The following is a 13559-nucleotide window of genomic DNA, read 5'->3' on the forward strand; positions in this document are numbered from 1 at the left end:
GGTGATGTGCCCTCACCCCTCCCCACACTGGGGGGGGCGGGTCCGTGAGGCCTGGGAAGCAGCCCCTCCGCCCTGGCGCGCATGCAGTGGTCCACGAAACCCAGCCTTCATGCTGTTGGAAGTCTAAATGCTCAGGGGGACAAGCTCAGGTTTTCGTGTTTCAGTACATACACCTTCTTATAAAACTCAGTCTGATCTTTAAGTTGTACCCCAAGTCTCCAGCTCTCTGCGTGGCTGTTTAACGTGTGTGGCAAGACTGTGGGGCCACGTGTTTTCGCAGGCCTGCTGGTGGGCCGTGGGCCTCGGGCCGCGTCACGGCCCTCCGCACCCCCGTGGACCCTGGGCGGGTTGGAGCGGGCCTCCGCTTTAAATCCGCCGACACCGACGGATGTGAAAGGTGTCCCGTTCCTCGAGTGAGTGTGCCGTCACGTGTGACCGTCGTCATAAGGAGAACCTCCCCAGAGGAGGGGACGCAGCTGCTCTGCAGGAGGCGGCACACCTGCCCGAACCGCGCACCTGGGGTGGTCCGGATGCGCGCTCGCCGCCAGCCGGGAAGCGCGGGGGCTCCCCCGGTCACACTGTCGGCTTGAGGCCTGACTCTCGGCCTGCCTTGCCGGGTGGCGCCCCCCGGCCGGCACTGCGCCCAGGGCTCCATTCGAAGACACAGCCGTCCCAGTGCCACGGCACTGACCCCAGACCCCAGTCACAGCCGAGCCTCCCTCCCCGCCCCCGCCCCGCCCCGGCCCCGCTCACGCCGGCCGGCTCTCCGCAGGCGCACCTACGTGGGCAGCATGCCCGGCCGCATCATCAACGGCCTGAAGACGGTGGCGGTGAACAACCCCGTGTTCCTGCTGGACGAGGTGGACAAGCTGGGGAAGAGCCTGCAGGGCGACCCGGCCGCGGCCCTGCTCGAGGTGAGCCGGGGCATCCACTCCGGGTGGACGTGCGTGGGGTCACTCCACGTGGGGGCCGTCCGGGAAGAGTGGGGGGGGGAGGGGAAGAGACAGACCACGGTCGGAAGCAGCGTGACGGTCACAGTCCAGTGTCTCAGAGATGCCTCCTCTGAGAATCCTCGGTTGTTTCTGTTTGTTTCTGTCAGCTGGTTTTTCCAGACCTCACGCCTCCTATTGCCAAGACCAGCGGCTCTGCGGGGTTGTTTGTTACCGAAGAGAGCGTGTGAGCCCCTCCCGCCCTCGGACCTCAAGCTCCGAGGCGGCTCGCGTTGCTCCCAGGGCACGGCCGCTGCTGCCTGGCCGTGCAGTTGGGGGCCGAGGGCTTGGGGGGTGAGGGTTCCGTTGGCTTTCCTCCCTGTGGCCTCGCTGTGTCGTTCTTGTGCCCCGTCTCCCAGAGCGAATGCTACCCTGACGTTGACTCCTTGGGCATTTCCATTTCTGGGGTCATGCAAGTGCTTTCACGCCGGAGCCAGATGGTGAACTCACTTCTCCTTCGCTGTCTCCCCTTTCACTTGTCCGTACGTGTCTTTAAAAGTCTTTTTAGAGTCGATAATTGGCTTCTTTTGTTTACTTTGACCAGGTGTCTAATTTGTTTTTCAAGATGCTCAGACACCATGTGTTCTGTCGGGTCTAGCTTGTGTAAGGTGCCTCTCGCCTCTGGCACGCCGCTGCCCCCCTGGGTGCTCCCCGCGCCTCTCGCCCTGGGGACTTCCTGTGTCCTGTGTGCTGGGTCCTCCTCTCTCCCCGCGCTCCCGCGTGCCTGGCCCGGCCCCCGGCGGTCCCCTGAGGAAGCCTGGCCCGGCCCCCGGCGGTCCCCTGAGGAAGCCTGGCCCGGCCCCCGGCGGTCCCCTGAGGAAGCCTGGCCCGGCCCCCGGCGGTCCCCTGAGGAAGCCTGGCCCGGCCCCCGGCGGTCCCCTGAGGAAGCCTGCCTGGGTGGTGAATGGTCTTCGGTGGTGCGTGCCGGGCAGCGTCTCTGTGTTCCCCTCACATGTGATTGGTGGGTCGACTGCGGTAATTTGCATGAACGGTGCTCGTGGAGTGGCAGGGGGGTCATTGCCGTGAGTCCGGGACGAGGTCACCACCGAGCCGCCTTCCCTCCTGCTGCCCTGGAGTCTGTTCTCCCAGGGGTTCCAGCCTGGAGCCCACGCCCTGGCCCTTGTCGTAGTTCTGTCCCTGCAGGGACCCCCACCGGATTCGGCAGTAAAATACAAAATGAAAACAAACAGTAACAAAACACAAGCACCCGAGAGAAACACAGACAGTCATTTTGGCCTGTCTTCAAGTCCCCATTCTGTCTTCTGGCAGCTGAAGTTGCTGTTTGGACCTTTCAGTGAAGTTTCCATTTAAATTACTGTATTTCTCAACTTTAAGATCTCTTTTTGCTCCTTTCTTGATCACTCCTGCCTGTCTTTGATCTGTGTGTGTTAGAGCATCGTTCTCGTAGCTTGCTGTGACTCTTTGGACATGGTTTCCTTCGGGCCTTGTTTTCCGACTGTGATAACACACACACACAACATGAACTGTGCCGCCGTAGCCTTGTTCAGTGCGCGGTACAGTCGTGTCCGGCGTGTTCGCGCTGTCGCACACCCGGTCTGCAACACGCCTGCATTTCTCGATGCTGAGACCCCACCCTCCCCGCACGGCAGCCCCTTCCTTACTTCCTTCCTGCCGCCCTCAGCACGGAGCCTGGACTCCGCGCGGACACGGCTTGGTGGATGACCCCTGGTCCTCCTGGTGCGGGTCCCCTGCTGCTCGGACGGGACCTGTTGTCAGGCGGCCTTCTCAAGGGTGTGTTTGCGGACTGTACCTGAGGCCTGGGTTTGCCGAGGCCCCTGTGCTGCCCGCACCAGGGTCCACGTGTTCCGTCCCGCAGCCCCTCGAGGCAAAACTGCAAAGGCGCACCGTGCGCACCTGGGTAGCGGCTGCTGCGTCCGCTTACTGCTCCCCGCTCTCCCGCAGGTGTTGGACCCGGAGCAGAACCACAACTTCACCGACCATTATCTCAACGTGGCCTTCGACCTTTCCCAAGTTCTCTTCATCGCCACCGCCAACACCACGGCCACTATCCCCCCGGCCTTGCTGGACAGGATGGAGATCATCCAGGTGCCAGGTACCAGCCTCGCGGGCCATGTCGCTGCATGGTGTCGCTTCCTCCCTGAACCAGCCCTGGCTGTGTGGCTGGGCGGCGGAGCTCTGCGGGAAACGCCCGTGTGCTGACGTGTGGTCTTCTCGGGTTCTGGGAGCTGGCTTTGTTCGCTCTCACCCGGTGGGAGTATCAGGAGTCGACTTTGCATAATAATTTCACACTGACCTTAGCATTGAAGAATGATCGTGTCTTATAAAAAAAGCTACACATTCTTCTTTGAAGCAATTTCTAAAATGATAGAGGGAATTCTCTTGCGAAGTCTCTAAAAACCAAAAGCGGGTCTGTGCGTGGCCCGCGGAGCGCCCCGTGTGTCCGGCGACACAGCTGCCCCGTGTCCCTGGGAGAGTGCGGCCGCCTCCTCCCGCCCGGCCGGCCCTCCCCTGCACCTGCCCTGGCCGCGCCGTCTGCCCCGTTGCGGGGCTGCGTCCCTCTCCTCAGCGGGGCCGGCCGAGCAGTGTCTCTGTCTGTCTGTCTGTCTGTCTGGGTGTCTTCCCCGTGTTCCCTCGTGCATGAAAACATGCAGACGGCACTGTAGCTACTAACAGTGAGTAAATCCTGGTGTTTCCCCCCGAAGACATCTGGCATCGGTGGGTAGTCGTTAAAATGAACGTGGACCACAGTCTAATATGATTCAGGTCCTACACGTAGTCTGAGTGTATACACTTCATATTGATCTGAAATGTATCTTTACTGTCAGGTGAGCGGTGGTTGGGTTTCTCCGTTATCCGTGAGCCCTGCCAGTTCCTGTGCTTGGTTTGAAAATATGATGGAGCGAATAACTGCTTCGTGCATATCTATGAGACTAGAATAAGTGAGTCCTGAAACCCAAGGGCCGGGGAAGCCCAAATTAGGGCGGCGCGCTCCCGAGACGCGGGAGCAGGGCGCACGCTGCCCCTCCTGCAGGTGCGGTGGCCTCCCCGTACCCTCCCTGGTGCTCGAGGTCATCTTCCCGCTCAGGGGCGACTCACCAGTTCATCCTCTTACTCCGTGCTTGTGCGGCGGACAGCGGGCAGGTTTTTAGGGGAATTCCGTCTTCCTGGTTTGAAGACAAAGCAGATCTGTGCTCGATAAGGCTTTTAAATCACTAAGAGCATGAAGTCTGTTAAATGTACAAGTTGTATATGCAATGCAACACACAGAGGGACTAGACCTTTACAGGGTCATCTTCGTTCTGGGCTCGTCGTGGTGCTAAAACCTATGTGTGGCTTTTCTCTCGGAACCTGCTGGTTATTTAATCAAAGTCTTGTTGTGTTTTAAGCCTTCAAATATGTACCCAATTATGCTAAAGAAGAGGGGCGTATTTCCTATTAAATAGTAAAATGACTCGAGTCTGAGTTACGGAGATAATTCTCCCGAAGGTTTGCGACTTCTTTCCTCCTCTTTGAGAGAGAGGTCACTTAGCCGGAGGACTTGACTTGGAAATGCTGTGCCGAGTGGAGGCTTGTTGTGTTTGGGGCGAGCCGGACATTCTGACAGTCGTCGGTGGGAGAATAAGTGTCTTTGTGCTGATTGTGTAACCTCAGTCGGAGCAGCGCTCAACCCCCGTGAGAGTGCTCGGCTCCGGGAGGCCGCGTGAGCCCGCGTGAGCCCACGGGAACCCCGCCCCCCTGCCCCACAGGCTACACCCAGGAGGAGAAGATTGAGATCGCGCACCGGCACCTGATCCCCAAGCAGCTGGGGCAGCACGGGCTGACCCCGCAGCAGGTCCAGATCCCCCAGGTGACGACGCTGGACATCATCACCAGGTGGGTGGGCACGTCGGGGCCTGGCAGAGCGGCCCTCCGGCGGACCCCCGGCACGCACTGCTGGCCGGCGCCGGCTCTGTGTGGGGTGGGAGCTCACAGGGCCGCACTGAGGGTCTCCACGGCACAGGACCCGGCTCGCGCCGGGATTCCCCACAGAGCAGTGCAGGGGCTAATGAATCGAGAACCCAGTCGTGGGAAATGTCGAGACACCTTTTATGGCCCGGGATCTTAAAAGCCGGATTCCCTTAATGTGTGAGGTCCTGTTTTCAGACGTCTGCTGTAAGTTTTTTGGATTTTCTTCTCTTCTCTCTGAGAGACTTTAAAAGTCCTTATTGGAGTTTTCATCTTCAGAGTCAGCATGGAGTGGTGGAGGCGGCGCCTCCCAAGCAGCCGCCCCGCGCTCACACCTGTGCGGGCAGCACACCCTCTCTCTGGGGCTGCTGCTCCGTGCAAGTCAGAGCCCCGAGTCTGGGTGGGTGGAGAGCGTGCCCGGGGAGGTTTACGCCCGAGGCCGCCTCCCCCGGTTCCCCTGGCTCCGCCGGCGGCCCTTCCGGTGATCGCTGCACCCTGACCTCGAGCTGGCCGGCCGGGCTGCCTCGCGGCGAAGCCAGCCTCCTGTGGGAGTCTGTTCAAGTTCACATACACGACCGCGAGAGTACGTCCGACCCGGGCTCCTTTTCTTAACTCCAGGGTTACTGTGTGTGGGGGCGATGCCAGGAGAAATAAATTAGGTGCTTTATATGCCAAAGTCTTCCAGCAACAGCTTTCTTCCGGAGGACACCCCTGGTGCCTTGGGGTGACTTCCAGGAAGTCACGTAGCCTTTCGAGAGCGTCCCCGTCTGTGAAATTTGAGTGACAGAACAAAACGCTCAGGGCCGTATCGGTCTAAACAGGGACTCAGAGGGTCATCACTTTGTATTGCCCAGGTGTTGCCTGGACACCTGTTTCTTCCCTGCTACCTACTGGCTCAGAACCGCAGGCATGAAAAGCCGTGGACAGCAGGACGTGCCCCAAGCGGTTCTGGTATCTTTACAGGCGGCACAGGTGTTTGCTGCTCCGGGCACGCTTTCCGTACTTGGTCAGTTAGCGGGCGTAGGACTTGTGTTTCCCTGTGACGTGGCTTTGGTCCTTTCTATGGCACGGTCACGGACCCACGACTCGCAGGAGGAGGGGGGACCTCTGACGTCATCAGCCCGGCCGTCATCCCAGGGGGAGCTGCCAGCTGCATGCTGGCCGCTCTGTGGCGCCAAGACGCGGTTCTCTGCCTCGGCCCTGCGCGAGCCCCTGGAGTCCGGTGTTGCTTACTTTGTCTATAATGTGTGGCCCTCTGCCGTCACAGACAAAGTGCCGTCTCTGGCCCACGTCCCAGGAATGTTCCCCCTTCAGACCGACCGGTCGGTCCTGCCCCGTGTGCCGTTCCATCCTGGCCTGCTTTCGAGGCTCGGGCCTTCCGGGGTCTCGGGGGCGGTTGCCGGTGTGGGAGGACCACTGGTCTCCTTACTCTGTGTTGCTTTAGGACAGTGTCTCGGGCCCTTCTTTTCTCCAGGTTCTTCCTCCTGTCGCACTTAGTTACCGACGCCCTCGGTTCTTTTTCACGTGAGCCCCTGCTGCGCCCGGCCTGGCCCGCACCGCGCTGTGTGCACCAGGCTGCACGCTCCGGGCTGCATTTTTGAAGCTCGAGGTGGTGGTTGGCGATCTGTGTGGGCTGTGCTGGTACCGTCGGCCCCCAGAGCAGCATGCGGGCTTTGTCCGTCTCGCTGATCGTGAAGGATGGTGGTTTTCTGTGCTCTGAAAGTTGGCGTCTGCAGCACCCACCTGTGCGAGTCCCAATAAAGGAGCCGGTTTGCGCTGCCACCGGCGATGCTTCCCTTCTGGTGCAGCGGCGCACCCGGCTCCCTCCGGGCAGCCGCAGCGTTGCCCTGCCTGCACTGGCTCCTGCCTGGTACTCTTCCCAACGCCGGACAGAAGGGTAGCGCCGCCCTTGTGGCCGTGACCTGTCGGTGCAGCTCCCTGGGAGCTCCCTCCGCTCCCCTCGCCCGTCTGACTGCCTCACCTGCGCGGACCGGAGGGCCGTCTGGGGAGCCGCCTCGGGGGTTTGGTTCTGTTTCTCTGTTGGTTTGTCCTCGTGTTAGATGCGCCCCAGCTCTCCTGCCTCCTGGGGTCACTTACGCGCGGCTGTGTGACACGGACTCCACCCTGAGAGCCCCGTCCTGTGATGGAAAAGGGTCTGACAGTGTTTAGCCAGGAGCGTTCCGCTGCCTTTTCCCAGAACCTTAAAAACCCGCCCCTAGAGTCTAGAACGTGGGGTCCCACCGCCGGTCAGGTGAGCTCCGCACCGTAGGGCGGGCTCCGTACCTCGCATCGCCCGTGGAGCCCGTGCAGCCCTCTGCGAGCCGGGCGGCCGCCGTGGCCATGCTGCGTGGCCCCCGTGACGTGGCGCAGGGACTCGTGTCAGACGCCGAGGGGTTTTAAGGCAGCTCTGTGGAGCACGTCCGTGTCTCCCACACAGAACCCCCATGCCCACGTCACTCGGCGCCCTTTCCTCAGAAGCCCCTGCAGGGAACACCCGCCGGACAGAGGTGATCTGCAGTTTCTAGTAGAAACTGGATTTCCGTCTCAGATGATTTTTTGTGTTAGTGGGAAAAGAGTTCTGGGTTTGTTTTTTATTTAAGGTTTTCAGCAGTACTTGAAGCATGCTAAATTCATCTGGCGTTTTCTTAAGTTGACTGGTTTTGTTCAAGAAAGAGCTCACACGTGTCCTCGAAGAGGAAGCTGGCCAAGTGGCCAGCTTGGCTTTGGGGAGGCGAGGACGCACCCACAGGTCCGGGGTAACCGCCCGGGAGAGCCTGTGTGTAGGGAGCGGCCGTGGCCGGGGACACAGCCACACGTTGGAGAGAGGTCGGTGCTCTCTAGAGGTTTCCCCTGTGAGGGCTCCGTCCTCAGGACACGCACTGGACTCCCGAAGGCGCCGTGTCCACGTTCCGTGTGAACGCGGGTCACGGCCCTTTGTCCCCACGGGGGGTGTTGAGCCGGGAGTCAGAGGCTGCTGTCCGCTGGCAGGTACACCCGAGAGGCGGGGGTCCGCTCCCTGGACAGGAAGTTGGGGGCCATCTGCCGCGCCGTCGCCGTGAAGGTCGCAGAAGGACAGCACAAGGACGCCCGGCTGGACCGTGCCGACGCCGCGGAGGCGGAAGGTCTGGGACTCGGCTGGTGTGCTGGGGGGGGTGGGCAGGCAGAAGGTGGGGCAAGGGTGGTGCGGGGGGTCCCGGTCAGCAGGCCCCACGCATGCTCACCAAGGGGCTCTCCCGGTCGGGCCCACGTGGTGTCAGCCGGCGCCACACCTGGGGGGACGCTTTAGGGCTGTGGGTGTTGGCCGTTCTCAGCTCCTGGCACATGAACGACTAAAATTCTGCGGCACGTCAAAAAATATATTTTTTTTGCTGATCTGACAAAGAATAGGTACAATTTGATTGACTTACGAAAAAAGCCCCATAGATAGCAGTCATCACCTTTCTGTGCCCGAGTGACCTTTTACAAAACTGGGCGCCTGTGCTTGTACGTGAGCGTTTCTAGCACCGAGAACAAGCCAGTCAGATGCGACCTGGTTGAGTGAGGTGACCCAGAAGGCACGGCTCGACCACGGGACCTATTTGTGGTCCCAGGCCGGGCCTCCCCCCGGGGCGGCGGCGGCTGCTGCTGCTGCTGCTGCTGCGTGGGGCTGCCGTCAGGTTTGTGTTGGGCCGTGTGCGGGAGAAGGGGTCAGGGCCCCCGACTGGGGGGTCAGGGCCCCCGACTGGGCGGTCAGGGGCTGAGTGTTTCCCACGTGCCCGCGGCACCGGTGAAGACCACTGCTGTGGGGCCGCGGTGGTCCGGGCGTGGGTTAGCTACGGCTGCTGAATTCCTCGTGGCACAAACCTGAATGGTCGTCCTGCAGGCGACCGGTCTGGTTGCTCTAGAGATCACTCCCCGCCCCACTCCCCCTCGGTGCTCAGAGCTCTGAGTTCCCTGCTCCCTGGAAAGGGGCCGGGTGTCCTGGCTGCGTACCTGGGGGTTGGCTTTCACCCTCCCCCCCCCGCCCCCCCTCCCCCTTCCCCCAGGGGCAGTGGGATCCGGCCGGCCACAGCAACCAGGGCTCAGAACAGCTCACACAAAGCACGGCGGGCCGAGGGAGCCCACAGCCCCTTCCGGCCTCGGCTGGGGTTTCACAGACTCGGTCCTGAGGGCGCGGTAACCGGAGACGGGCGCGTTTCTTCCCCGGGTGACTCTACCGGAGCTGTGGCACCCGCCTTCTGGGCTGCTCCGGGAGCGCTGTGTAGCAGGACCGGCCGGCGGGCTTGGCCTTCGACCCGCGTAGGTGGGCTGCAGGCAGAACGCCCTTGCGCACGGGCTGCTGAGTGACCCGGCGGCCGCCAGGCCCCGTGGAACAGACCAGTGCGGTGGGAGCGGACAGGTGCGGGGAGACCCTCTCGGGTCTGGCTGAGCGGGGTGTGGACAGATCAGGTGGCAGGCCAGAGCGGAGGACCACTGTCCCAGTGCCCTGCGGGGGGAGGGGAGGGGGGGCCTGATGCTCTGTGTGGGGTCGGTCGCCAGCCAGCGGCAGGAAGGCCGACCAGCTGTCCCCCCTGCCTCCTGTGTCCCTTGTGGTTCCGTCTCCAGAGGAGCCCTCGCCCTGGAGGTCACGCCAAAGCTGCAGCATGCGGGCACCTCCGAGGGCCACTCCCTATGCGTCCCGTCACCAGTGGGCCCTGAGATTAGGGTCTGAGGTCATTAGACGTAGTCAGTGACAGTCTTGAAAGGGAGGGAGTCGGTGAAACACAGGTCTCTGACCTCACGGGAACTCAGACGGACGAGTCAGAGTGAAGCCAGAGTGAGCGTGCCCAGCCGTGCGGCGTCGGCGGCTGTAACTGTCACTGCTGCATGCCGCACGCTGACACGCACGGTCACTGTTGCCCGCAGTCCGGCTGTGCGGGGCACGGGGAAGGCAGGGGAGCTGGTGCCTCACACCCCTCGAGTGCCGGAGGGGCCGTGCCAGAGGACGCCCCGAGCCCTGCACCCCGCAGGCTGGCACCGCCAGCGCCGAGTTTTCGCGTGGGAAGACAATCACCGTGGCGCGGGGCCGTGGGTTTATCGAAGGGGCATGGCTTGTATGGGTTCCGTCATTCTCGAGTTCACGGTGCCTCTCAGGGAACAGGACGCCCGATGGGACCCCCACTGAAGAGGGCCCAGAAGGCTTGGGGCTATTGCCCTGGCAGGGCTGTGCGAGGTCATCTGCCGCACTTGACCCCCGACTCCCGGCCCCTACAGGCCGTCCCTTGAACAGGGCCCGGTCTCGCCCGTGGCGTGAGAACGTAACGTTTAAGGAGCAGACGGGTGAGGTCGCTGCCCTCCGGGAGCTCGTGCTGGTGTGGGGGGCAGACGACAGACACCGGGGGGGGGGGGGGGCTGGGTGCACGAGGCGAGCCCCCCGCCGCCCAGCCCCCCAGTGCTCTCGGGGGCTCAGCCTCCTGCCCGAGGTGCACACGCACAGCTGAGATTCTGAGCCCTCGGGAGTGCGTGCAGGGCTGGGCCTCGGGGCCGTCTGTGCCCCGGCCTGACACCGACTCCGGTGCAGACCCGGGCGAGGCCCTGATCGGGGTGGGGGTCCCCCCTCAGGCTGCAGAGAGCACGTCCTGGACTCCAAGCCCGAGGCGCTGGGCGGCACGGCCGACCTGGGCCTGCCGCCCGAGATGCCCATCCTGATAGACTCCCACGCGCTCAAGGACATCCTGGGGCCGCCCATGTACGAGCTGGAGGTGAGCGGCCTGCGCTCGGGGGGTGGGGCTGCCCCTCGAGGCCCCCTGCCGGTGGACGGGGGGGGGCGGGGCAGTAGAACCAGGTGCTCCGAGGGGGTGGGGGCGCACTGGGCTCGGCTCTCGGACATGGTGCCCGCGGCCACTCTGGGTTTTCCTGGCTCGGCCGTGCTCACGTGTGTGGCTCAGCGCCAGGCCCGTGGGCTCAGGTGAGCGGCGTGTTCAGTGTGAGACGGCCCCGAGGCAGCGCTGCCGGCAGCCGAGCGCTGGGGAGGGACCCGGGGCTCCCGGGGCATCGGCAGGAGCAGAGCCAGGAGCCTGTGGGGCTCCGGCCTCCACACCATGTGGAAGAGCAGGGGGGGTCTGTGCTTCCTGAGACAGACTCGGGGCGACTCAGTGGGGGCAGGGGCTGAGCGCCCACACAGCCCCGTGACAGCAGCCCCACAGAGAGGACAGTGGGTGGGTTTGGTCCCTGAGAGTCAGGAGAGGGGTGTCCAGGCCCCCCCACGTTCCGAGGCAGAATTGCCCCGACAGATGCCAGAGCGGAGGGGGCCGGCTTTGCTCCTGGCAGAGAGCCATCCCCGGCGGGTGGCGCTGGGACCCCAGGTCCTGGGCGCGGCGGGTACTCAGAGGTCTGGGCAGCCCGCCGGAAGTGCCCCGGCCCTGGCCGACCAGCCGTCCCCCTGCACCCCGAGCAGGTGTCAGAGCGCCTGAGCCAGCCGGGGGTGGCCATAGGCCTGGCGTGGTCCCCCCTGGGCGGGGAGATCATGTTCGTGGAGGCGAGTCGGATGGATGGCGAGGGCCAGCTAACTCTGACCGGCCAGCTGGGGGACGTCATGAAGGAGTCCGCCCACCTGGCTATCAGCTGGCTGCGCAGCAACGCCAAGAGGTACCATCTGACCAACGGTGAGTGGGGGCAGCGGGGGGTGGGGGCGGATGAGCTGTAAGCCCAAGTGGGAGGCCGCAGACCTCGGCGGGGACCGAGGCCGGCTCCCAGCGGGCAGCTGCCCTTCACTGAGGGACGGGCCTGCACGGGGCCGGGGGTGGGGGGGGACGTGGAGGCGCTGGTCCCACGCCAGGGCCGTTGGCAAGAGCCTGGGCCAGATGCTGACCCCGAGGGCTTTTCGTTTCTAGCCCCCCGTGAGCGGGCAAGACTGCCCTCCCCCGGACCGCACTGCCCGCCGGTGTTTTGAGGGAAGAGTCCTTTTCCCAGACGTTACTGGTTTACCCCTGGAAGAGAAAATCAGTAAAAGAGAACGGGTTCGCCTTCCCTGCGTTACAGCCCTGTCTCCCGTCTCACAGCTTCTGGGGGCTTTGACCTCCTGGACAACACCGACATCCACCTGCACTTCCCGGCCGGGGCGGTCACGAAAGACGGGCCGTCGGCCGGGGTCACCATCGTGACCTGCCTCGCCTCCCTCTTCAGCGGGCGGCTGGTGCGCTCCGACGTGGCCATGACCGGGGAGATCACGCTGCGCGGCCTGGTGCTGCCGGTGAGTGCGCGGCCGCCCGGGCCGCTCCGTGGTCGCTCGGGCCCCGGTCTGAGCAGCGTGCTTTCAGGTGGGGCGCAGGGCCGCCTCCGTCCCAGGGTGCCTTGGTTCCATGTACACGGAAGTTTGTAGCCGTGACTCGTGTTTCACATTGTGGTCAGCCTCTGAGAACCACCTCCCCCGCGTTTTCCCTTCCACGGAGGGCGAGGACCTGCCGAGGGACACAGCTGCCGTCCGGCCGCGGCTGTGGCTCGGAGGGTCGGAGACCGCGTTTGGTGGGTGTGGGGGCAGCTGGTCCGGGGCCGGCAGCCACTGTGACATGTCAGGCCCCGTCCGAGCCTGCAGGACCCCCGGGAGAGCACCTGCCCCCCCCCCCCAGAGATTGCGGGCTCCTGCGGTTGGTAGATCGGTGGGAAACGGAGCAGCGTGAAGTGGAGACTGACCGAGTCTGATCGCTGCGTTTCGCAAAATTCCCCGCACCTGGGTCCCCGTAGCTTACCCTTCCTTACGAAAACACCGATAAAACGCACGCACGCACGTGGGGATCTATCGGCAGGGTGTCCAGCCGTCGGTCACCCGCCGTGGCCCATGACGGAATTGTGGCTGTCACAGCAGGACGAGGGGAAAGGGATCGCCCTCTCTTCTGAGCGCGCCCTCATTTCAGGGGGTGACGGGGAGTAGGTCACGGCCGTGACGGCCCGGCCCCCAAGGGCCCCCAGGCCACAGGCCGCCAGCAGGCCCGCGGTCAGCCCCGCCCGTCAGACGCGTGGGGGAGGGGAGGGGCCCGTGTCCTTGCCGTGTGGTCTGAGGTCAGGTGGCAGGCCTCCTTGGCTCTGTCCTCCGTTCCCGGGATCACGGTTGCGGTGCGAGCCTCGCTGGTCCCGTGCACGCTTTTGGGATGTTTGTTCCAGCTCTGAGAAGTGCTCCGTTGGTGTCCTGGTAGCAGTCGCGTTGAGCCGATGGACTGCTCCGGGTAGTGCGGGCATCGGAAGGACGTGCCTTCCTCCAGCGCCCCTTCACTCTCCGCGTGCAGGTCTCCGTGCCCTCGGTTAAACTGTTCCCAGGGTTACTTTTTACGTGTTAGCTTTGATGCCGTTGTCAGTGGGATTGCTTTCTTAGCCTCCCTTTCTGATGGCTCCTTACTGGTGTATAAAGACGCAACATAGACATTAATCTTGTGCCCCGCTACTTCCCGGACTCACTGGTCAGCTCTGCAGTTTGGGGCGGGACCCTCGGGGCTCTCCGTGCACAGGATCGCGTCACCCGCAAGCGGTGAGCGTTCTGCTTCCTCCTCTCCGACTCCGTGCCTTTCACGTCCCTGGTCTGACCGCTGTGGCCGGGACCCCGGCACTCTGGGGACGGAGGGGGTAGGTGGACACCCCTGCCTCGTGTCTGGTCCGGAGGGTCAGCCCGCCGTGACTGCGGCCTGGACCGTC

General features: G+C 63.6%; 1 protein-coding gene across 1 annotated transcript in view; it reads left to right on the plus strand.

The window, feature by feature from the left end:
- Window positions 1-13559, plus strand: part of LONP2 (lon peptidase 2, peroxisomal) — a 31392-nt gene that overhangs the window by 17190 nt on the left and 643 nt on the right. The window contains exons 8-14 of the mRNA XM_028502055.2: window positions 773-914; window positions 2913-3063; window positions 4718-4844; window positions 7905-8038; window positions 10497-10636; window positions 11332-11539; window positions 11936-12126. Of these exons, the coding sequence (XP_028357856.1) occupies window positions 773-914; window positions 2913-3063; window positions 4718-4844; window positions 7905-8038; window positions 10497-10636; window positions 11332-11539; window positions 11936-12126 (1093 nt within the window). The remainder of the gene's footprint in view (window positions 1-772; window positions 915-2912; window positions 3064-4717; window positions 4845-7904; window positions 8039-10496; window positions 10637-11331; window positions 11540-11935; window positions 12127-13559) is intronic.

The sequence above is a fragment of the Phyllostomus discolor genome, chromosome 12, assembly GCF_004126475.2.
Source record: "Phyllostomus discolor isolate MPI-MPIP mPhyDis1 chromosome 12, mPhyDis1.pri.v3, whole genome shotgun sequence".
NCBI classification, from domain to species: domain Eukaryota; kingdom Metazoa; phylum Chordata; class Mammalia; order Chiroptera; family Phyllostomidae; genus Phyllostomus; species Phyllostomus discolor.